The following is a 22183-nucleotide window of genomic DNA, read 5'->3' as shown; positions in this document are numbered from 1 at the left end:
CGCAAGCGAAGTAAATGACAAGATGGCTCTGATCTCTGCTTTCACCAAAACTGCCCAGCAGAGACGAGGGCCCAGGCCCTAGATCTACGGTGAAATCAGGGTCAGAGAGCTGCTTTTTTTTTTTGCCAAGTTTCACCCATGTTTGATATGAAAAGACTCACAATTATGTCTAAGATAAACTGTTTGCAATAACAGGTGACCTAGACCTTAGGAATTAGAACCTTCTCTAAGGCCTTTAGGGTGGCCCCTCTCGGGGACCAGCAGCGCTTGGCTGCAGAGACAGCAGAGGTGAGCTCCGCAGCCTGAAGGCTTCCCCCTCGCGCCGCGGAGAAAGCAGACCCCACCAGCAGCGGTGCACAGCGGCCTTCAAAGCACAGAGCCAGTCGAGGGGGCCAGCTTGGCACCCGCCTGAGTCTACAGGGGCTCTGAGACCTCATTGGCTGTGCTGCCCGGGAGACAGGCCAACCAAGGGACAAGAAGAAGAGACTTGCCGAGCACCACCCGGCAAGTTGGCGGCAGAGCCCAGGCGGGCCCACAGCCCATCGACCCCAGGCCAGGGCACCCACCGTACCACGCGTGGCCTTGTCCGACCCAGTCCCGAGCGGAGACCTGACGCCCCTGCAGCCCTGCTGCAGCCTCTGACCACTGCGTGGCTCGGGCTCCTGCCCTGCGGTCACTGGTCACGGGGTGGGGCTGACCCCAGCTTTCAGGGGACTGTCACTGTGGACGCCAAAATGGCATAACTGAGATAAGGTGACTAAGAGACAAATAAAGCCAACTTTTTACAAGCCACCTGGTGGTGTTCTCTTGGTTTTCAGTTCTCCTGTGTTACCGAGGCCAGTGAGGAGGGTGGGGCCTTGGGTGCCTTCAGGGGTGTGCGGGGTTCCCAGGTGCCCCCCTCGACGCAAGTCCCTCCTCAGAAAGGCACGTGCCTGGAAAGCTTCCTCGTCCTGGTGATGGTGCCAGCTGCACACTCGGGTGTTTGGTGCTGAGCGCGTGGGCCGTTCCAGTCCCCGCCGGAATGGACGGTGGGGCGACGTCTGTCCTGTGAGCGCAGCGCCCTCCAGCCCTCCAAGTCCAGGCTAGGAGGCATTGCTGCCCTTGGCTGAGACGAGCGACCTTACGCACCGAACCTGTAGGCCTGGGAGGGTCTCCGCCCTGCCCTGGGCCCCCCGGCATCTTGTGGACGGCACGAGCGTGCGCAGTGGCTGCTCCCTTGGATGTGCTGTGCAGAAAGGCTCCCGATTGTTTCCACTGAGCGGAATGGCAGGCGTTTCCAGGGTGAAGTGAGAGAAAACCTCCCGCTCACCCACGTTGTTAAGCCAACGCGCCCGTCCAGACGAGGCCTCACCCCAAGCCCTCCACCACCACCCTCTCCTCCGTGGCGCCCGAGGACACGTGGCCGGCCTTCCTCCTGAGCCGGCTCAGCCTCAGAGTTTCCACGTAGAGCCTTAGACCTCACCTTGGAAATCTGATCTCTGAGGTGCTGTGCAGCCAGGGCAGGAGGTCCTCTGGGAGCCCTGGAGGGATAGGGCCTGGGGCCTGGCCTGTGCAAGCCGCGCGGCCACAGGAGCCAGGCAAGCAGGCACTGAAACTCGAGGCAGGCAGGCAGGCAGGCAGGCAGGCGGCCCTGTTCGGACCTCCAGAAACGCAAGTCAGAAAAGCTCCTGCCCGCAAGAAGCATGCATCCCCTCACTGCCCGGCAGGCTGGCTGTGCCCGTGGCCGGGAGCAGAGCCCGTGCGAGCAGCCGCGTGCGTGGCTCAGGTGACATGGGCGGCCCCTCGGCCCTCACTGCCCGCCTGTGGCCTCTGTGCTGGGAGCTGTGGGGCAGCTCTCCTCCCCTGTGGGGCGGGTCGTGCACCAGCCACCGCCCGCAGGAGAGCTCATCCTCCCACCACGCCCCGGGAACTGGACTGCGGCCGACGGTCACACAGCCCCTCCTGCAGGCACCTCTGCCAGGGGCCTCGTCGGCGTGAGGACTGAGGGGCCCGGGGAAACGCGCCCCACCCCAGTCGGCCGGCCCCACTCCAGTCCCACCGCCGGCCCCACCTGCTGACCCCACCCCTGCCTGCTGAAGGCCCTTCCTGGGCCGAGGCCCCACCAGGCAGAGTCTTCAGCAAGCTCACGTGCAGGGGAAACAGGTGAGCTGCCCATCTCCACCCAAGGGGTCAGCCCATGGCCCAGGTTAGAGGCTGGCTTCCTGACACGAGAGCCAGGAGGTGGGCGTGTGACAACGTCCAAGGGTCAGCAGAAGCCTCGGCGCACACTGCAACACGCACCAGTGCCTGGTTCCAGAGAGCCCCAGACGGACTGTCCCTTGGGCAGTACCCCCCCTCACTCCCCTGCCCCAAACCCTCTGGGGCGTGCCATCACCCCGCCCCGAGCCTGTGGCCAGCACACGTCCATGTCACCCGTTCCTTTCACCCGGCACACAGCAGGTCCCGGGGTACACAGGGCGAGAGCTGCGTCCGCCCTCAGAAAGCCACGTCCTAACAGTTGGAGTTCTGTGGTGCCCACCAAGCCTCTGGGACTTGCCGCAGTTTCCCTCTGTCTGTCTGCCTGCCAAGCTCCTGTTCATCCTGCAAAGCTCAGCTCAATAAGGAGAGAAACATCTAAAAGCCCGTAAGAAGGGGAGAGAATAAATTACAGCATCTCCTTTCTGTGGAAAGGAGCTAGGAGAATATCCTTTACATCCTGAGTTAGAAGAAACTCCAGGATGTGCTGTTGAGGGAAGAAAAAGACGAGAAGCAGAACAATGTACGCTACTATTTGTGTTTAAAGGCAGAGTCAGGGGAGGGATAAAAAATGGACTGTACGTCATGAAAAGGCCTAGCACGTTCTCATGAAACTCAACATCTACGTATCCTACGCTCAGCTATTCCGCTCCTGGGTATTTACCCCAGAGAAATAAGATGGGATGCCACCCAGAGACTCGTACAAAAAGACGAACAAACAGCACTACCCCACACAGCTTCACACTCCGACGTCACAACAACTGCTGACACGAGGGCTGGGATCTCACAGTTCAAAGGCGGTTGAAAGAAACCAATCACAAAGGAGATGTCCACACGCTATGATCCCATTTTTATGATGTTGCAGAGCAGGCAAAGCTGATCTGTGGTGGGAAAAACCAGAACAGTGATGCCTCTGGTTAGTGTGTTGGAGATGGACTGGGCAGAGGCCTAAGGGAAGCTTTCTGGGGTGACAGGAACATGCTTGACACGACCTGGGTTTCATTTGTCAAAACTCATGGAATTGTCCACTTAGGGTTAGTGCAGTTCACTGTGTACACGTTTAACCTTTTAAAAAACAAACAAACAAATATCCAACTCTAGGTAACTGTACATATGCTGAAGTATTAAAAGTATATTATGCATGATTGGCCTGATGTCTGCAACTGACTGTGAAATGCTTAAGACAGGATAAAAATGGACTGAAGGATGGAGGGAAGCTGGAGAGCACCCAGGTGACAGGGATACGGGTATTCACAGGTTCCTGCAACTTCTCTTTCCTTTTTAAAATTGAGATATAATTGACATACATTATATTAGTTTCAGGTGTACAACATGATTCAACATTTGTATATACTGCAAAATGATCACCACAGTAAGTCTAGTTAACTAACATCCAACACCACGCACAGTTAGTTACACATTTGTTTCCCCTTGTGACGAAAACTTTTTAAGACCTCTCTCAGCAACTTTCAAATATGCAATACAGTGTTGTTCACTATCATCACCATGCTCTACACTACATCCCCAGGACTTATTTATTTTATAACTGCAAGTTTGTACCTTCACCCATTTGACCCCTTCACCCATTTCACCCAGCCCCTCCCTCCCGCCTCTGGCAACTACCGACCTGTCCCTGTATCTGCGAGCTTGGTTTTTTTGTTTTGCTTTTTAGATTCCACATATAAGTGGGATCACAGGTATCTGGCTTTCTGTGTCTGATTTGTTTCACTCAGCGTATTGCTAAGTCGTGGATACGTAGTAAAGCCCGGGCCTCTGCCCATTCTCTCCTCTCTGCTCCAGAGCCCTGCAACTTTCCTTATCTTTGAAATTTCTCCTAATAAATGCTGGGAAGCATAGGGTGGCTGACGGCAGGGGGCGAAGGAGATTGTTCACCTACGCCGCTTTGCACTTTTTACATTTTGATCCACGTTCATATATTTATTTATTTATATTTTTTAAATTAAAAGCCCAGCTCAGTAAGCTTTCCCTGACTGCTCTCTTCCCACGTGCGCCTTCGGTCACACACTCCCTCCCTGCCCGGCCCTGGCCTGGCCAGGCTTGCCCACGCCCCCTTGAGGAGGGGCGGGGCGGGGCGGGCGGCGCGCGGCAGGGAGGCTGCGGAGACCCCGTAAAGGGGGAGGAGGGCCTGGCGCGACCCCAGCTGCTTCTCGCCCCTGTCACCTCCTCGGGGAAGCCCTCCAGTCCGCCCCCGAAGCACCGGCTCACACTGCTTCCCTGCGGCCTGCCGGCAGCTGTCCGGAGTCTGTACGCCCTCTCGCACGGCGGCGCCGGGGGGAGCGTGCGGGCGACCGGCCCAGACCCGGGGTTTTCAGAGACGCCGGGCCGTGGGCGAGGCCGGCGGCCCGCGGGTGGAGGTCTCACAGCTGTCCCCCTGCCCAACCCTCGTGCGGGGCCGCGCATGCGTGTCCTGGGACCGGCGGTCCCGCGCGCGCGTGCGCGCGCCCCCCGCACCGCAGCATCCCCATTAATCACTAGGAGACGGCTGTGTCGAGCGGGCAGCCGGCGGGCGCCCATCGGCGCATCTTATCGCGTCTGCCCAGCCGCAGTGCGCGCCGCCCATTGATCGCGCCGGCCGGGCCGGGGTCAGCGCGGGCCGGGAGCCTGACAGCGAATCCATCGCCGCAGACGCGCGCTGACGGCGGCCCGGGCAGCGCGGCCCGGCCATTAATCACTGCGCCTGCCGCGAGTGACGGCCAGGGCGACAGGACCAGCCGGCGACAGCCAGCCCCGTGGCCGCCCTCCCCGCGCCCCGGCACCCTGCACCCTGTCCCCGGGGCCTGCTATCCCCAATAAATGGAGGAGGCAAGACGACGACTGGATGGGTGGACCCCGTTCTACCTCTCACTGGGCCTGTTCCCAGACACCAAAGGGAGGGCTGGGCTGGGACAACGCAGGCAGCCACTCCTCCCCTCTGGTTGCCCAGCCTTGCCTGGGCCTCACTGGGGATGGGGGGCCAGGGGCCCAGGGAGGCCCAGCACATCACTCGTGGACGTGGGGGACGCGGAGGCAAAAGCCCGCGCCTCTGCCCGTTCTCTCCCCTCTGCTCCAGAGCCTGTGGGCCCTGAGCTGGGGCTTATCCTGCTGGGCTTAACAGAAGCGTCCAGCCACAGGGGACCTCCACGCCTTGCCAGGGCCTGCTTTCTGGGATCGGGAAGAGCAGAGCCTAACGGCTTCTGGCTCCTGTTGGATAAAGTGTGACCTTCGCTTCTTCCAAGAGAGACAGGGATCGGGAACTCTTCTCTGAATCATAGTATCTCGAGTGCCTGATGCAGCCACATGTCACCCCGCCAAGTCCGCACACAGATCTATGCGATATGACTGCCCCCATCTTACAGAGGAGGAAACCAAAGCTCTAGGACCAGAGGGATCAAGGGCCAAACAATCCAAACCGCGCCCCTGCCTGCCATGCCCCCTGGACCCCTCTGCTCCCCTCTCCCACCTGCCGCCTCTGCCTGGAATCCCTCCAGGGCAGGGGCTGCTCAGGCTGGTCCAGATGCGGGGTTGGGTGCCCAGCATCTGCTGCTTTCCTGGCAGAGGCCCGCTGGGGTCCGAGACGTGGAGGCCAACAGGGAGTGCCCCCACCGCTGTGCGGCTCCATTTATTAGAAAAATAGCCAGTAAGTCACCATCATCTGTTTAACCCTAAAAACCAAAATGTTCTAAGAACCAATCTAGGGGGTGTAATGTAAGGGGTGTGGTGGTGAAAAGACACCGGGGCTGAATAAATGAAGGAGAGGCCAAGGTGGCTCCCCAGCGAGGGCCAGGGACCCATCTTTCAAGAGCCCCTCCGGCCCGCTCGCATTCCTGGCCATTAGCACAGGAACAGGGAGCTGGGGTTCACGCAAACGCTCCTCCTCAGCCACCCAATTGGCTTGCTGGGAGGCACCCAAGAGAGCCCAGGCCCAGAGCTCGGAAAAACAGCCACTTCCTACAACCAGCCCCCACCCCGCCTCACGTTAATATTACAATTCTTCACGACAGAGCTGAAATAGTGCAAAAAATGGGGCTGCTGTAATTGTTGCTAGCTTGTGTGTCAGCCTGATAAGATGTAACAAATATTTTCCTCCCCACCAGGGTCTGTTTCCGCCTTGGTAATGGATGGAGAAACTTCTCATAGCCGGCGAGGGATCGGTCGTAAAAACTTCGCCTGGAAGATTAATGTAATAATCACAGGCTCTGCTGGAAAAAATAGGAGGGATTAAAATAACCCAACCTTCCTACCTGTCCAGAACCATCTCCCTCACTGTGGAGCACAGACGAACGAGGAGGCCATCTCTCTGGGCACCACCAAGGCCAGGAGACCTGAGGAGCAGGACAGGGGGCCATGACCACACATGGCCGTCCCCCCCAGGACTGCTCTGGATGGCACGGCCCCTGTGCGGCTGGGAAGATCTCCGCCCAAGCTGGGCTGGAGGAGGAGGTCCAGCCAGGGCAGAGCCTGGTTCTGTCCTCTAGGGTATGACTTTCCTCACACCAGCCCTGCCTGCCTCACCTGCCTGGCACAGAGGTCAGGGCTCGAAGGCCCCTCCAACAACTTGGCACACTGAGGAAGGCAGGTTAGCCACAGGGGTTAGGAGCACAGACACCAACCGGCTGATTCATCCTTACTAGCTGGGCAAGTGACTTAACCAGTACCAATCCCGTGGGGCTACTGAGAGAATGCGGAAGGAAATGCACAGCATCACACAGGCCCTAGTACACAACGGGCTCTCGCTGCATCTTAGGTATCACTCTTCCTTTGTTCCAATGTAGCTTAAGTTGGGAGACCAGAGACACAGGTGCAGCCTTGGAGGAGATGGGTAGCCACGTCAGGCCTGAGCGCACAGCCCTGGCCTCAGGAAGCGTCCCACCACCCCTCCCTGTGCCTGGTTGCCTCACACACCCCCCCAAGACCCCCACGCTGGGATCTCCCTCAGGGGCGGGGCCCACAGAAGACCCATTTTGGCAGCATGAATTCGCTTGGGGCCTTCTCAGGGCCTGGCGGCCCTCCAAGGGCTGGATGGATCCCCAGGCCTCAGCCCTCCTGCCCGGCCTCCTGCACACGCTCAGGTGATTGTCACTACATGGGGAACAGCGGTGCTGGCCGACTTGCATTAAGGTGGTGATTAGATCAAGATGACCATCTTTGTTTGGTCCCCTCTCCCACACACAGTAACAGCACGAAGACCCTGCCCATGTGGCACTGCTGCTGGGCTGAGCCCTGACTCAAATGAGCAGCACTGCGCTGGAGACAAGGACCGGGCCTGGCACACAGCACACACTGTGGCGTCTGCCAGGCGCTCCACTGCCCCTCCCTCCCAGTCGCAGTGAGGGCGGCCCGGCAGAGGGACACAGGAGCCAACTGACAGGGATCCCAACGGTCAAAGCTGGAACCATTTGAGCAACAAAATAAAGTCATATTGGGTTATAACCCAAATATATAATAAATTTCCGTGAGTCCATCCTGATAGAAATGACTGAAGAAATGAGCAAATGGGGAGAACAGGTGACCTCAGCCCTCCCGGAGGTGAAGCAAGCTCCCCTCCCCTCTGTGAGGGCTGTGCTTAGAGACGCCTTCCAAGAAGGACAATGAGGAAAGGGAGATGGAGAAACCCAACAGCACATCCTCAGCCGGGTGATCAAGGTCAACACAACAGCCGTGAGCCTACCGGCGGCCACACCTTTGACAGGACGTGATGGCAATGTCCCTTTCCCTGTGCTCTTCCTCCCTGTGACCCTCAATCCCAGTTTAATTATGAGAAAAACATCAAACAAGCCCCACTGAGGGATATGGGACAGAGTACCTGACCAGCACTCCTCAAAACTGTCAAGGTCATCAAAGACAAGGAACGTCTGAGCAACTGTCCCAGCCAGGAAACCACAAGAGACATGACGACTGAATGTGACGCGGGCCCTGGACGGATCCTGGGACAGAGAGGACAGCGGATCACTGAGAAAGCATGCACAAAGCACAAGGACACGTGCTGCGGGCTCATCGCACATGACAAACATGCCACGTGGCTGTAAGATGTTGACAGCAAGGGACCCCTGCACCATCTTCACAGCAATTCTGTACATCTCCAGCTGCTCTAAAACACAAAGTTTACTTTTTAAAAAATTAAAAGAAAAGTCAGACAGGTATCATCAAAATAACCTATCAGGGTTTATTAGAAAACACACCAGACAAGGCAGGGTTTCTTCAAAGCAACCACGGGATGAGTCACGATAACTTAAAAAGAAACTCTTCCACACCAACTGACAGCGCTGCCACCCGCCCGAGTGGGGAAAGCCCAGCCCGGGGGCAAGCCGCCTGCCCGCAGGCCAGAGCGGGAGCGGGCCTACCCGGAGTCTCCGCGCAGAAGACCTCGGCCGTCTCACTTCATGTACTTGTCCTGCTGGTCAGCCAGGATTTTGGCTGAGGACTTGGCGTCGTAGAAGAGCTCACTGATCTCCTCGACGTGCTCCTTCTCAATGCCGTCCTTCCCGTTGATCTTGGCCAGCAGGTTGGCCGGGGTCAGCAGCTGCACCGCGTACCTAGAGCGGCCGGGGTCAAGGCAGGTGTGAAGCAGGGCCACGGATGGGAGCCCCCTCCCCAAGTCAGCAGGTGCACTGAGGGAGCTGCAGAAGCTTGGGCCAGCTGCTGCAGACACAGCAGACAAGGGGAGAGTTGCACTTTTCAGAGACCTGGAGTCACAGCCTCACCAGGGAGGGGCCAGAAGCCACCGGCATGACGTATACGCCCTGCTCCCCGAACCTGTCACTGCCTAGAGGTCCTCCCCTCCAGCAGGAGGCCCTCCACCGCTGCTGGGAAGGGACCACAAACCTGGAAGTCTACAGCGGCAAGCAGGCAACGCCAGGGTCCAGATCGGGACAGGGACCATGGCGGAGAAATGAACACACAGCCCCATGAAAGCAAAGGCCCCAACCAAAGGCAAAAAGTCCAGGAGTTTCTGAAAGCACCACTCCACCCAAACAAAACAGCCTGCATTCTGCTTCAACCTTAGGAGCGAGGAACTGACTCAAAGGGAAACGGCCAGGCCGAACACTGTGAAGTCATGACTCATAAGCAGTCAGGACACTGAGAAGGGTCACCCTCCAAGCAACTGGCTTCCGGCCGCTGGTGGGCAGTCAGGAGAGCCACCTCTGCCTGTGCTCCTCCCCGCCCAGCAGACGCTGCAGCACAGGGCCGGAGCGGAGGGGCTGCCTGCCCTGCACCCGGTCTCCGGTTCCGTCCATCTCCTCCACGCAGGGGGCCGCCAGGCAGAGCACGCTCTCCACCAGCAGGACCGTCTGCTACAGGACAGGGGGGACTTAACCTGTCGCTCAGCTTTCTCAACACCACTGTCTAGCTGTGCTGCACCTGCCGCAGGATGAGACCCACCACCCCGGAAGAGCAGGCACGATCCCGCGCCCTGGGAAGGCGCTGGCGGGGTCCGGGCACGGCCAGCTCACCTCAGAGTGGTCTTGGTACCGATCTCCCCCAGGTGGTTCAGCGCCTCCTCACTGATGTTGATTCCCTCTGTCTGGGCTCGGATTTTAATGATCTTTTGGAGGAGAAACACTGTGATCAACAGTGACCGACCTCAAGTGTTCCCGTCCCATCTCCTAATAGCACAGACGCCCCAAGCGGGGCCGGTGGGGCAGAGCCGACCCCACGGGCACTGCTGTCCTCGCACAAGTCGGGGGCACAGCCCCACGCCGACCGGAAGGCAGCTGGTACCCCGAGGTGTGCACCAGGGCGGTGCTGCCCCTGCGCCCACCCTGCCTGCCCCGGCTCCCTCAGCGGCAGCTAACCTCCCCAGCAGGGGCACCGCCACCTCTAAGCACTCAGGCAAGAAGAGACACTTCTTATTTGCTTGACAAATGCGATGGTTAAATAAATTTTAAAAGTTACTTTTAAACATTTACCAGCTCTCATAACATCACTGGGAGATATCTCATCTGTCAAGAAAGAAGAGGCTGACGCTTGTGCAGTTTGAGATCCTGGTAAAGTTGGAGGGGAAGCAGGCTGGCGTGGGGACACGGTAACACAAGTGGCACCAGGATCCTGCAGGCGCACCAGCACTGAGTGATAAGGGGCAGCGGGATAATGATGTTGTGTGTTGTGGAGCTGAGATAACTCGAGGACTTCGAGCCTCATATAATACAGGAATTTTTCACTTTGTCAGCTTCGTAAACAAGTTATCAAGAAGCCCCTGTTTAAATTAAAGCCATAAAAACACACCCGGGATACAGGCGTGGAAGTGGGAAAGACTGGGCCCCCAGCCAAAGCCTCACAAGGGGAGAGGGACCAGAGGTTTAGGAGGTGGACACTTCAAATGGGCGTTCAGCTCTCAGGCAGAGACCCCGAGGGCAGGAGCTGCAGGGGTACGGAGGTTAGCGTCTGGTGACCCTGGTTAAGGGGACCCAGCGTGGCAGCCGCTGTCAATGAGAAAGGCCCGGCTCGGTAGGAACCAGGTCCCGCAGATGTCAGCAGTGAGCGGACGGGGGGCCGAGGTGGACGGGCCGGCACGTACCAGGCAAGGCAGCCCCGCTGCTGCAACCAGCGCCGCCAGGGCTGAGGCCCGGGTGCTGGCAGGAAAGGCTCTCATTTCGTCAAGAGAGACTCGGAACTCAGATTTTTGTATGAAATGTCCTGACTGCTGAATGCTGTCAACTTATTTAAACATTTCACAAACACTGCACTGGCCACATCTGTTCAGCCAGGGGGCTGCCAAGTGTGACCTCTGTCAAAAGAATCTTAGTACGTGCGTGAGGCGTCCACTGTCTGGGGTCCAAAGTGGAATGCAGCTGAGCAGAGACGTTACTGGACGGGCCCAAGGACGGCAGGGAAAGGAGAGAGCAGAAGGCTCCAGCCACAGGACTCCCCTCCGGCCATGACGGTCAGAGCGGGGCAGCTCTGTGCTCCCAAATAGAAAGAGCTTCTCACCCACAGCTGGGATGACCAAGGAGTCCCCTGGGGGCCTTTGGAAACTCTAGGAGATGCAAACATTGGGTCCTGGAACCTGGTCTGGGGGAGAGCACCAGCCCGGAGCGTCTGGGCTTCGGCGAGCCACGGTGACACTGGAGGGCTGTCAGGGATGCTCTGCTCTCATTCTCTCTAGAGCAGGTCAGAGCAATCCCAGGAGCTCCTGTTTCAGACCGCTCGGAAACGGACAGTTCATAAATTAGATCTTTAATCATTTAATAACCTGCAGGGATAGTTTATGAGGGTGTCGGCGTTGACGGCAGAGTACCCAAGTTACATTTACTTTGCTTTTTAAAAAACTCACCCAGGGCTCCAGTAAAAATGCTGATGTTGTCCCCTGAACAGCACGAACAAAGCCGTGCTCGTCTGGCAGCTGGTCTATCCTCTGCTAACCCCAGAGAAAGCCCGAGAAGAGACCCCCTGGCCGAGCCTCCAGACTCTGGGGCACAGCGCACGTGCCAGGGAGCTAGGACCGCGTGCTCTGGGTTTGTGAACAGCAGCCGTGACGGCCGCACCCCCCCCCCCCGAGTTGCCGTCACTGTCTCCCTCGGTCCCCACGACAGCCTTGAGCCGAGGGAGCTCATCTCCTGGTGAACAGAGGCCGCGAAGCACCGCGGGGTACAGGCTGGGGTTCCGGTCCAACAGTCCGGGTAGGGAAGGGGGCAGTTTCTCCCCTGCTTTGGCTTCTGCTCCTCAGCAGTGAAAGCCCTGGCTTCAACCTAGCGTTCATCCAAGAGCAAGAGACCATCACCTGGTGACAAGGCCCCAGCCACGAACGCCATCTCCTAACTGACGCACCCAGCTGCTTCCGTGAACTGAACCGCATGGGTGTCCTGTCTGTGCTGCTTATGCAGGGAGATCTCTGGCTCCACACACCACCAGCGCTCCTCGTGCTGGTCAACAAGACATGCCAGCAGGGCCAGGCCAGACGGGCCGCAGGCAGGCAGGGGAGCTGCTGGCGAGTGTCCAGGAGCGGCCCTCTGAGCTCCAAAAGGAGAGGCTTGCTGACCAACTACCACAGGGACTCCACCCCCAGCTGAGACATCTCTAGCGGGGAGGAGGCTGGCGGCAAAGCGATCAAAAACACAGGCTTCAGGATCAGACAGCCTGGATTCCGGTTATACGTCCTGCCACCGCCTAGCCACTGACCCGCTGTATGAGCTTGGGCAGGTTAACCAGACTAAGTCTCAGTGTCCTCCTCTTTAAGAGTGCCAGTGAAAACAGTTCTCCCTACCTCGAGGTGACGGGGGATCAAATGGCCCAGCACAATGTCTAACAAAGACTGCTTGTGCTCTGGCGAGGAGAGGGTCCGGCAGAGCTCACCGAGATGTCAGTGCAGCCCTGGGCCACTCCACGGCCCCAGCTGTGGCCACATGCTGACCCCACAGTGAGAGACCTATGCCTCAGCAAGACCGTCTGGGGCAAGGGTGGGCAGAGCAGATGGCTGGGCTCTGCAGGGCACAGTCTGGCTTTGCGTCCTGGACTCGCCACTCAGTGACTCAGCCGTCAAAGGGGGGAAACGACTGCCTGGAAGCATCAGAAAGGGGACTGCGGCTTCCAAAGGTGCCGAGGCACTGTGGGGCACACATGGGGTCGACGAGGCCAATCCCATGCATCCCGCCAGCCCCCGCTCCCAAGCCTCAGCCAGACTCAGTTCATGCAGGGTTGAGCACACGCTACGTGGGGCGCTGAGCTAAATGCTCCCCTGTGCACCGTCACGCCTCTTCCTGTGAGCTTAGGTTCGTGTCCTCCATTCCACACGGCCTCTACACTTGTGATGCTGTTTCACTACCATCTCCACAGCCTCGGCAGCAGCCCGGGCAGAGCCTCCGCTAGGACTTGGGTTCTGCGCCTGCCAGAGGTGCCTGTGTGGGTCCTGGCGGGCCAGCGCCCAGGATAGAGCCTCTCACTACATGATGTTCTGCTGCCTCTTTCCTAGAGCTGGTGGCCTCCCTAATGGCTGTCACCAAGGCGATTTTCTCACTGTCCCTTTCCTAAGTTTACAGGAAGGGATGGAGTAGAAGAGAGAACAGCCAAGACCACAGGCAGCTGAGGTTTTGTGCCAGTTCAGGCCACGTGCCAGTTGGCTCACACGCCGTTCAGGTGGGGGGCCTTCTCGCTGGGCATCGGGGACACGGGGAGCGAACGAGGGGAGAAGGGGGCGGCGCTCACCTGCTTCATCTCCTGCGGGGTGTACAGCGTGGCCCGGATGATCATCACTCGGTCCAGAAGGTCGAGAGGGATGCCGTGGGGAGAGGCGATGTCCTCCGTGCCCCTGAAAGGCCAGAAGCGCCACATCGCTCAGGCCCCTCTGAGACCAGAAACTGGACACTGGAAACAAGGCTGAGGCCGCCACGATGACAAAGCAGCTAGTTCTCGCCCTGAGAGCCAGAGGCAGGACCGCAGAGGACACAGACTACTAACTCAGGTGGTGTCAGAAACAACGTCATTATTTTAGCAAATATCAACACCACAGGAAATTTGGGGAGGAGAAAAAAAGCCACCTAAAATCACATTAAAAATATTCATATAGGTATTTGCCAAATTTTCGTAAGTTATACTATGTATGTAGATTTTTTCTTTTTTGCTTTTGTCCATGTTGCTTCAGTCTTAACAGACCATCAAGTGTTTTACTTAATTCAAACCGTTGGGCATTTAGGTAGTTTCCAGTTGTTGGTATTATTATTCATGGTGTTTTGATAAATAATTGTATGCATACAGCCATGAACATTTCCTCAGCAACTCTCACAGAGCATGACACAACCGTGAATATCTCCTTAATCAAACGAATGAATGAACGAACGAATATCCTAATTTACGCAGCTACATGAGAGATCTGATCCCATCGCACTGCAGCCAGTACTGAGTATTCTAATTCTTAAATAGTTTGCTGTGACTTCCTGGTGGTGCAGTGGTTAAGAATCCGCCTGCCAATGCAGGGGACACGGGTTCAATCCCTGGTCTGGGAAGATCCCACATGCCGCGGAGCAACTGGGCCTGTGCGCCACAACTACTGAGCCTGCGCTCTAGAGCCCTCGAGCCACAACTACTGAGCCCGCATGCTGCAACTACTGAAGCCGCGCACCTTGAGCCCATGCTCTGCAACGAGAAGCCACTGCAATGAGAAGCCTAAGCACCGCAAGGAAGAGTAGCCCCCGCTCGCCGCAACTAGAGAAAGCCTGTGCGCAGCAACAAAGACCTAACGCAGCAAAAAAAAAAAAAAAAAGTTTGTGGGCTTCCCTCGTGGCACAGTGGTTAAGAATCTGCCTGACAATGCAGGGGACACAGGCTCAGGGAAGATCCCACATGCCATACAGCAACTAAGCCCGTGCGCCACAACTACCGAGCTTGCACTCTAGAGCCTGAGAGACACAATTACCGAGCCTGCGTGCCACAGCTACTGAAGCCCACGTGCCTAGAGCCCATGCTCCGCAATAAGAGAAGCCACTGCAATGAGAAGCCCACGCACTGCAACGAAGAGTAAACCCTGCTCTCCACAAAAAGAGAAAAGCCCGCACGCAGCAACGAACACCCAACGCAGCCAAAAATAAAAACAAATAAATAAAAAAATGTATTAAAAAAAAAGAGTTTGCTGCTTAAAGGTGTAGAAAAACGAAGAGTATAACACATCATCTGAATTTGCATTTCCTTGATTACTAATGAATCATTTGAATGCTTTCCCTGTTACTTCATTTCGTTCTGGGAACTGTCCCGTCACGTCCTTTGCCTGTTGTTCTCTTGAATCCTTAGCCAGACCAGAGGAGAGCGGCCCGGGAGAAGAACCCCGCCAACCCACCGGGCCGCAGGGCTGCAGCTCCTGATGCGATGAGGGCTGGGCCAGCCTGGCGGCACGCGGGCCTACAATCTCAGTGAGCTGAGCCGGGCCTGCCTCCGCCTTCAGGAGCCCATCAGCACCGAGGCTGGCCTCCCCAGCGAGACCAGCCTGCAGTCTACGGTCAAAGAACAAGGGCAGGTCATTTGCAGCTAACCTTCAGTAAGTTTCAAAAATAAGTAAACATTCTAGAAATATAACTTCAGTAAAAGAAAATCTATCTGTTGAAACTCTATGCGGTCAGTTGAACTGTAAGTGTATATTTATTACTGCAAGAATAAAATGTCCTGACACATGCTACAACAGGATGAACCTTGAAAACGTTACGCTAAGTGAAAGAAGTCAGTCACAGAAGGGCAAATACTGTATGATTCCACCCACAGGAAATTCACAGAAGCAGAGTACATCTGAGGTTACCAGGGGCTGGGGGAAGGGATATGGAACTCACTGGTTAATGGGGACAGAGTTTCTGTTTGAGGTGAAGGAAAAGTTCTGGAGATGGATGGTGGTGATGGCTGTACAACATTGTGAAGGTAATTAGTGCCACTGAACCGTACACATAAAAATAATTAAAATGGCAAACTCTATGTTATATACATTTTACCACAATGAAAAAATTCAAAAAAAGAATAAAATGCTCCATCAATAATTGTTAAATCTAATATTTAAAAATAAGTAAGACCTTTCCAAACAAAAAGGAAAATAGTAGCAAATATAAAATATTAAGATACCATTAGAGAAAACAAATCTTTTCCATCAACAAATATTTCTAAAACTAATAACGAAGAATTATTAAGATGGGGGCTTCCCTGGTGGCGCAGTGGTTGAGAGTCCGCCTGCCGATGCAGGGGACGCGGGTTCGTGCCCCATTCCGGGAGGATCCCACATGTCGCGGAGCGGCTGGGCCCGTGAGCCATGGCCGCTGAGCCTGTGCGTCCGGAGCCTGTGCTCCGCAACGGGAGAGGCCACAACAGTGAGAGGCCCGCGTACCGCAAAAAAAAAATAAAATAAATAAAATAAAAAGAATTATTAAAGATGAAATTCTATCATGATTCAAATTTTAGTATATTTGGTATATCTGTAATCTTCATATTAAACAAAATAATCTTTAAAAACTACATTTAATTTTTAGTTATTTACTTCTATTTAAGCCATATGTCTCTCCTTGTTTTAGGTCCTATTTAGGAATTCTCTTGGGAAATGTTTAAAAGACCTCAACTTGCCGTCTTAAAATATCCCCAACTCTCTAACACTCACGATAAATTAACTTCAATTCAGACATAATAAATATAAAAAGTCTAAAGAAGAAAAGATCAGAGGAAAAAACACAAAAGAACAGAATTTATAAGAAAATGTTAAAATTTTTTCTTATAGTTTTGGGTCCATAAAAGTAAAAATTTAAACAAAAAAACTCTGCTTAAAGACTGCTAAGCATTTTTCAGGAATTAAAAACCAAAGACTGGAAATTTGTCCAAGCTATGAACCTTAGGTACACAGTTCCTTTCAGACAACATATTAGTGAAAAATAGTTTCTGGAACTCACACCCCTCTGGACGGGGTTGGGGTCAAGTTTCCCAGGCCCCACTGGGCGAGTTGAGATCAGAGCCACCTTTCTATGCACTTTTTTTTTCCCTAGATGGGATGAGACTAAGAGAAGGACTCTGATCCTAAGAGATCTTGGTCCTGCCCTAAGCTGCCTGGCTCTGCGGGGCCTGAGAGGGAGGGGCATCTATCAGCAGAGCTCCCTCGGTAGGGGGCGCCATCCGCCCAGGCTGAGCCCTTCCGCCAGCTGTCAGACTGAAGCCAGGCAGGCCTGACCAAAGCAAAGTCCAGGAAGCTGACAGGGCTTGTGCAGCAGGGACGCCAGGCTCACCAGGCCACGTGTCCAGTTTCCAGATGCCGCCCAGGTAGCCAGGCTCCAGTTGGCTGAACCTGGTACAAGCTGCCGGCCCTTTAAGATTGCAGAAGACACCTGTGATGATGACAGGCGGTGGTCTTGTCAAGACATCATCACAGGGATTTCAAAGAGGGGATGCAAGATGCTGCCGCCACAGGCACTTGCATCGTGCACACAAATCCTCTTTCTGAGCGAGAGTGATCACCTGAGCAGGGGGCCTGCCCCACAGCCAGCAGCATGGCTTCTGTATAAGCTCAGCGGAGACAAAGCTCCTCCGAGGCAGGTCTAGGTGAGCCAGCAGTCCAGGCTCCCCACTAGCTTTGGCTCCAGCTCTGTGCTGAGACCCTCAAGGGCCTTGGGGTCTCTTTCGAGATTCCTGCACCCCCTGCTACCAGAAGCATGTGGCCTCCGGGGCTCTGCTGCCCTCACTACTGTGCTGCAGGCTTAAAGAGGACTCTGCAGCGCCCCTCATGCCCTAGCACTGCTGAGACAGGCCCCAACACTCAAGGGAGTGCGGAAAACCAGTGAGCCAACTACTGGGCACACTGGTGCTTAGGCTCGAGAGCTGAAAAGAGGGCGAGTCCTCTGGGATCCCTTCTTGAAGGTGGACCTAAGGGGGTTGGGGGGGGAGGAGCCAGTGTGGCTCCCAGAATGTCTGGGCCAGAAAGAAACGACTGGCCTCACTGTCAGGGGCCTGGGCTCTCAGCCTATCTTTAGGGCCAGGGGCGCGCCACGGTGTCATTCTGCTTCCTCTCTGAAAGTGAAGGCGAGACACACACCTCCTGGAGCTTGCAGGAGGTCAGAAGTTAACACAGGCCATGTCGCCAAGGGCTGGCCCACCTGACCTTACCTTTGCCCACTCCAACCGGGTGACCAAGACACACCCCAGTGGAACCCCAGTCACCACGACGAGGCCCTCATATGCAGAAACAGGATGGCTGCTGCGCTGGTGACCGTGACAGAGTGAAGTCAAGCCACTCTGCTTCCCTCGAAATGAACACAACCACCCCTCACCCTCATCCTGACTCACGACACTACAGGATGAAAGTGATCCTGGAAGAACAAATGAGCCCAGGCAGAAGGTGGAAAAGCCTCATGGTACCTGATGACACAGTTGCCTCGGTTGGACGCAAAGATGACGATGGGGGCAATGGAAGACTCCAGCGCCCGGTGCAGGTAGGTGAAGCACTCGATGTCCAGCATGTGGACCTCATCAACGAACAGCACCCCCGGAACCAGCTCTGCCACGCCCTGGTCGATGTACTTGTTCACCACCTTGTTAATCTCCCCTCGGAGTTTATCTAGGAGTCGGCAAGGATGGACAGGCAGGGTCAATGCCAGGTGCGGAGGCTGTCACCTTTCTCTTCTCTTCCACCCGAACTCAATCCAAGCCTAAGTTCAGGGCCGGGTTTGACTGCTAGCTCTGTGACCCCACAAGCAGGCTACAGCCCCACTCCAGGCTTCAGTTTCATCTGAAAATAGGGTTAACTTTACCTAAAAGTCACAAAATTGGCTGCCTCCCCTGAAGTTGTGTTTTGTTAAGTTTGTAAATGGCTTTTACCACATTCTGCATGTCTGTCACACTCCCCACCAGGCCTTATTATCTCACACCCCCAACCCAGGAAGAAGGGAACTTTCAGATGCAAATTTCCCTGTGCTGCACTCAGTGAATGACCCTTTCTCTTGGCCCTGTGTGACAAAGCTTCGTTAATTAACTTTCAATCAAGTGCTTGGAGGAAGGAATCGGGTGCGTGCAGAATCCTCTCCGGAGGGAAACCTGTGAGGAATGACAGGTTCTGAGGAAAGGCACCATCTCAGAGCTCTAAGAGGGACAGAGCCTCTCAAAAGCTGAATAACCGTCCAAGGTCACAGTTCTCATTGTCCAAACCAGCGCCTGTACTAACAGCAGGAGGGAGCAGCCCACAAACCAGCACCTTCCACCACAGCCATGAAGCAGGATGGTCAAAGCTGTGTTAAGATAAGGACGCTGCTCTAGGCAACTCTAATAGAAAGGGCTCAGATCATGCCACTGGCTGAAACTTTAAAGAAAACAGAGCTTTAATGTTTAACATTTTCAGGTGACAAAGCTATAGGTGGTAATTAGAAAAAAGAGGGGCGTACCAGTTAGCAAGGGGAGCAGGTAAGCTACAGGCCCACAAGGGGCAGCCACACTCCCACCTCGCCTGGGGACTCCATGCGCTGCAGAAGCAACGTGACCCGTGACAGCCTCCATCGGTGGGATGAGCGCGAGGACACCGAGGACAGCCACACACTGTCAGGGGGAAGGAGTGCGCCTCCCGACGCACTCGCCAGGCTGGGGACCGGGTCCGTCAGACCCCAGGCCCCCAGCTCTGCTTCTTCTCTCACCTGTGATCTCCGTCTTCTTTGGCTTCATGAGCTGGCCCATCATGGACAGGATGTCTTGTCCCCCCTGCAGAGGAGAAGACTCAGGAATCAGTCCTGCTTCCTAAGGCAGCTGCAAACGCCTCATCGCCACCCCCCAACCCCAGTGCCCCTCGTCAATTGCCCCACGTCAGCTCGTCAACTCGACAGGGGTCCTGAGATGTGGAGACCCTGGGCACCTGCACTGGAAGCTTGAGGAGCTTCTCAACACAGAGGAGTTTTGGAGAGGTTCCCCCGAGCGGCCAGAATTAAACAAAATGCCTTTGTGGGAAGAACAAGCTCCGTGGGGCCACTCCCCCGACCCCGGCCGTGTCTCTTCCCAGTCCCGGACGGCTTCACCCCACAGGACTTCCAGCTCTTCCCTGGGCATCCAGCTCTTCTGGACTCAATTCGAGCCCACCTGTCAGGAACCACAGTCTGTTTCCTGGGAAGCCCCTCCGTGGGGCGTCTGACCCCAACACTGTCCTGCTGCTCCAGCCCCCTGGGGACAGACGCATGGACTCGTGTCCCCCCCCTCCTCTCACTAGGCCCGGCTACCAGGCTTGCTCGGAGCCCAGGGCCCGTCCGTGTGGCTGGCTGACCCCGCGCAGGCTCACCAGCTGCTGCGCCCACCTGCCAGCCCCTCAGTGCAGGTACCAAGCAGTCAGTATTTCGTGATCGCCTGCTGTTTCCAGGCCCTGGGACACAGGCGCTCCCTGAATGTTCAACAGTGAAAGGGAGCTAATGTTTCCCAAATACTTGCCGGGCCAGGTAGGAAGTATCATGCCCTTTTCACAGAGGAGTAAACTCAAAATCAGAGAGCCCTAAATCACAAAACCCTGAAGACCCGAAGTGACTGTCGGCCGAGCCCACAGTGTTGGAGCCACACAATCCCGGACTCCACTTTGGCGAGACTCGTCAGGCGAGTGGCTCCCAGCAGGCTGGTTTCACAAACTGGGGGGAGATTCTTCAGCAAGCTCTCTGCCAAGGCTCCAAGGGACAACACCCATGGATCAAATTTCAGGTTAGAAAGCCTATTCCCTTGTTAGTGAAGAGGTGGCCTCTTTTAGGACGGAGAGGAAAGCAAACCCAAAGCCCACCAGCAGGGAGGAGCCGGCTTCTCTGAACTGCACATTTCCCAGAGGTGGCATAAAATCATCCCGTGCTTTCCCCACACTTTATTAGTCAGGACGCAAGCAACCATCTTCTATTTGCATAAGGAACGGGGCAGTTCCAGCTCAAAGCTATAAAACTGGGGATTCTGCTAAGCAGGGGGAAGACACAGCTTTCTCAGGCTCCCTAAAATCCTGCAAAGGGCTCAAAGAACACTCCTGCCCTCTGCCATTCACACCCAGAGCAGCCCAGGCCCGAGCCGAGTGCTGGAGAGAAGCCAGGGAGAAGCTGGCCAGCTCGGGTGGGGGGGGGGGGGGGGGGGGGGGGGGCGGGGGGGGGGGGGGGCAGGGGGGGGGGGGGGGGGGGGCGGGGCAGAGGCTCGGCTGGGAGAAGGAACAATACGCAGGAAACCATCTGTGACTAGAGCGTTTGAAATGCAACAAAGGAGCCCCTCGTAGCTCTTGTCCATGTTAATTGCTGAACATCACAGACAGAAAAGGACTGCCTGCCCTAAGAAGCAGCAAGACTGACAGTTCATCCCGGAGCCTCCAGCACACAAAAGGCTCCCGCGCCAGCAGGGCCGCCAGCAGGGCCAGCTTCCCGGCCGTAGCTGGGGGCAGTACCTGGGGCCGTGCGTTGGCCACGTCCAAGTCATGCAGGGTCACGTCCTGGATGATTTCCTTCTTCTTGTGCACGTCCCCCTTGGGCAAGGGGACGTACTCTTCAGCTTCAAGGTCGAATTCGGTGGCGTAGGTATCACACCTGCCCTGCCTCTGCAGAGAGAGCGAAACCTGAGTGCCTGGCGAGCTCCACTGCCAAGTCCCCAAGCGGCACAGGGTGAGATAAAAGTCTCAGGTCCCACTGCGGCCTGACAGCCGCCTTGACAAACTGCAAACATGGCCTCTGCTTCCCTGCTGCCAAGAGAAGGAGCTATCTGCCCATCGCTGGGTTCCAAAACCCGGCTGAAAACACCCGATACTCTCTCCCAGAATCTTCCCCCTCTTTCTCTTAACTGTATGCAATTCCCGATAAAGGGCAAATCCAGTAGATTAACTGGAGACGGAGGGGCTGTTCAGACTCTTTTGCAGGTGGGTGATTTATTGTATGATATGAAGTATTATGCTCATCCATTAAACAGTGAGGAACTCTGTACAGGACACTGGAAATCAGATATAAAAAGAATGCCAACTAATGCAGCATTCCTTTCCACATGCATATATCTTGGGAAGAAAATACCGAAGAGATAAAAGGAAGATTAAATACCCTGCACATTTCAATTTGAAAATGACTACAGTTGTCTCGCTTCCTCACCATTCTCCCCCTCTAAACAGGTTTTAGTACTTTTCTAACAGACTGTCTGTTTTAATCATGAGAAGGTTAAAGAATGCAGATAAAGGGAAAGCAAACTTGACCAAACGTAAAGGGGCAACTGCTGACCTTCCATCAGCATCGCAGCAGACACAGTGCCCCTTCCCACGCACCCCGGGCCCCCTGAAGAAAGAAAGCCACTTCCTGGCCACCTGGGCCTCCTCGTGGCATTACCTTCACGGCCCCACTGTTGGCTTCGATGTAAATCACATCTCCAGCTTCTACTCGCTCTTTCTGCAAACTTTCAAAAATGCTGGGGTCCAGCTTAAAAAAACAAACAAACAGTGAACCAGAGAACTATAATCCACGTTGTATTTATTTCTGATATACTGTAAGGTAGTTTCCTCTATGAGAGCTGAGGTAGCTAATGACCGTATGGGGGGGGGGGG

The 22183-nt window shown here is 55.6% G+C and overlaps 1 protein-coding gene across 1 annotated transcript in view; it reads right to left on the bottom strand.

Moving 5' to 3' along the window:
* Nucleotides 1-8332: 8332 nt before the first annotated feature.
* Nucleotides 8333-22183, bottom strand: part of RUVBL1 (RuvB like AAA ATPase 1) — a 35238-nt gene continuing 21387 nt past the window's right edge. The window contains exons 5-11 of the mRNA XM_029243830.1: nt 21969-22058; nt 21050-21199; nt 19299-19362; nt 18034-18232; nt 13375-13477; nt 9687-9778; nt 8333-8768 (exon numbers count right to left, since the gene is read on the bottom strand). Of these exons, the coding sequence (XP_029099663.1) occupies nt 8609-8768; nt 9687-9778; nt 13375-13477; nt 18034-18232; nt 19299-19362; nt 21050-21199; nt 21969-22058 (858 nt within the window). The 3' untranslated portion in view covers nt 8333-8608. The remainder of the gene's footprint in view (nt 8769-9686; nt 9779-13374; nt 13478-18033; nt 18233-19298; nt 19363-21049; nt 21200-21968; nt 22059-22183) is intronic.

This window comes from Monodon monoceros, unplaced genomic scaffold (genome assembly GCF_005190385.1).
Source record: "Monodon monoceros isolate NGI ecotype Baffin Bay Population unplaced genomic scaffold, NGI_Narwhal_1 Super_Scaffold_3, whole genome shotgun sequence".
NCBI lineage: Eukaryota > Metazoa > Chordata > Mammalia > Artiodactyla > Monodontidae > Monodon > Monodon monoceros.
The sequence above is the reverse complement of the archived record's forward strand: the minus strand, read 5'-3'. Positions and strand labels throughout refer to the sequence as shown.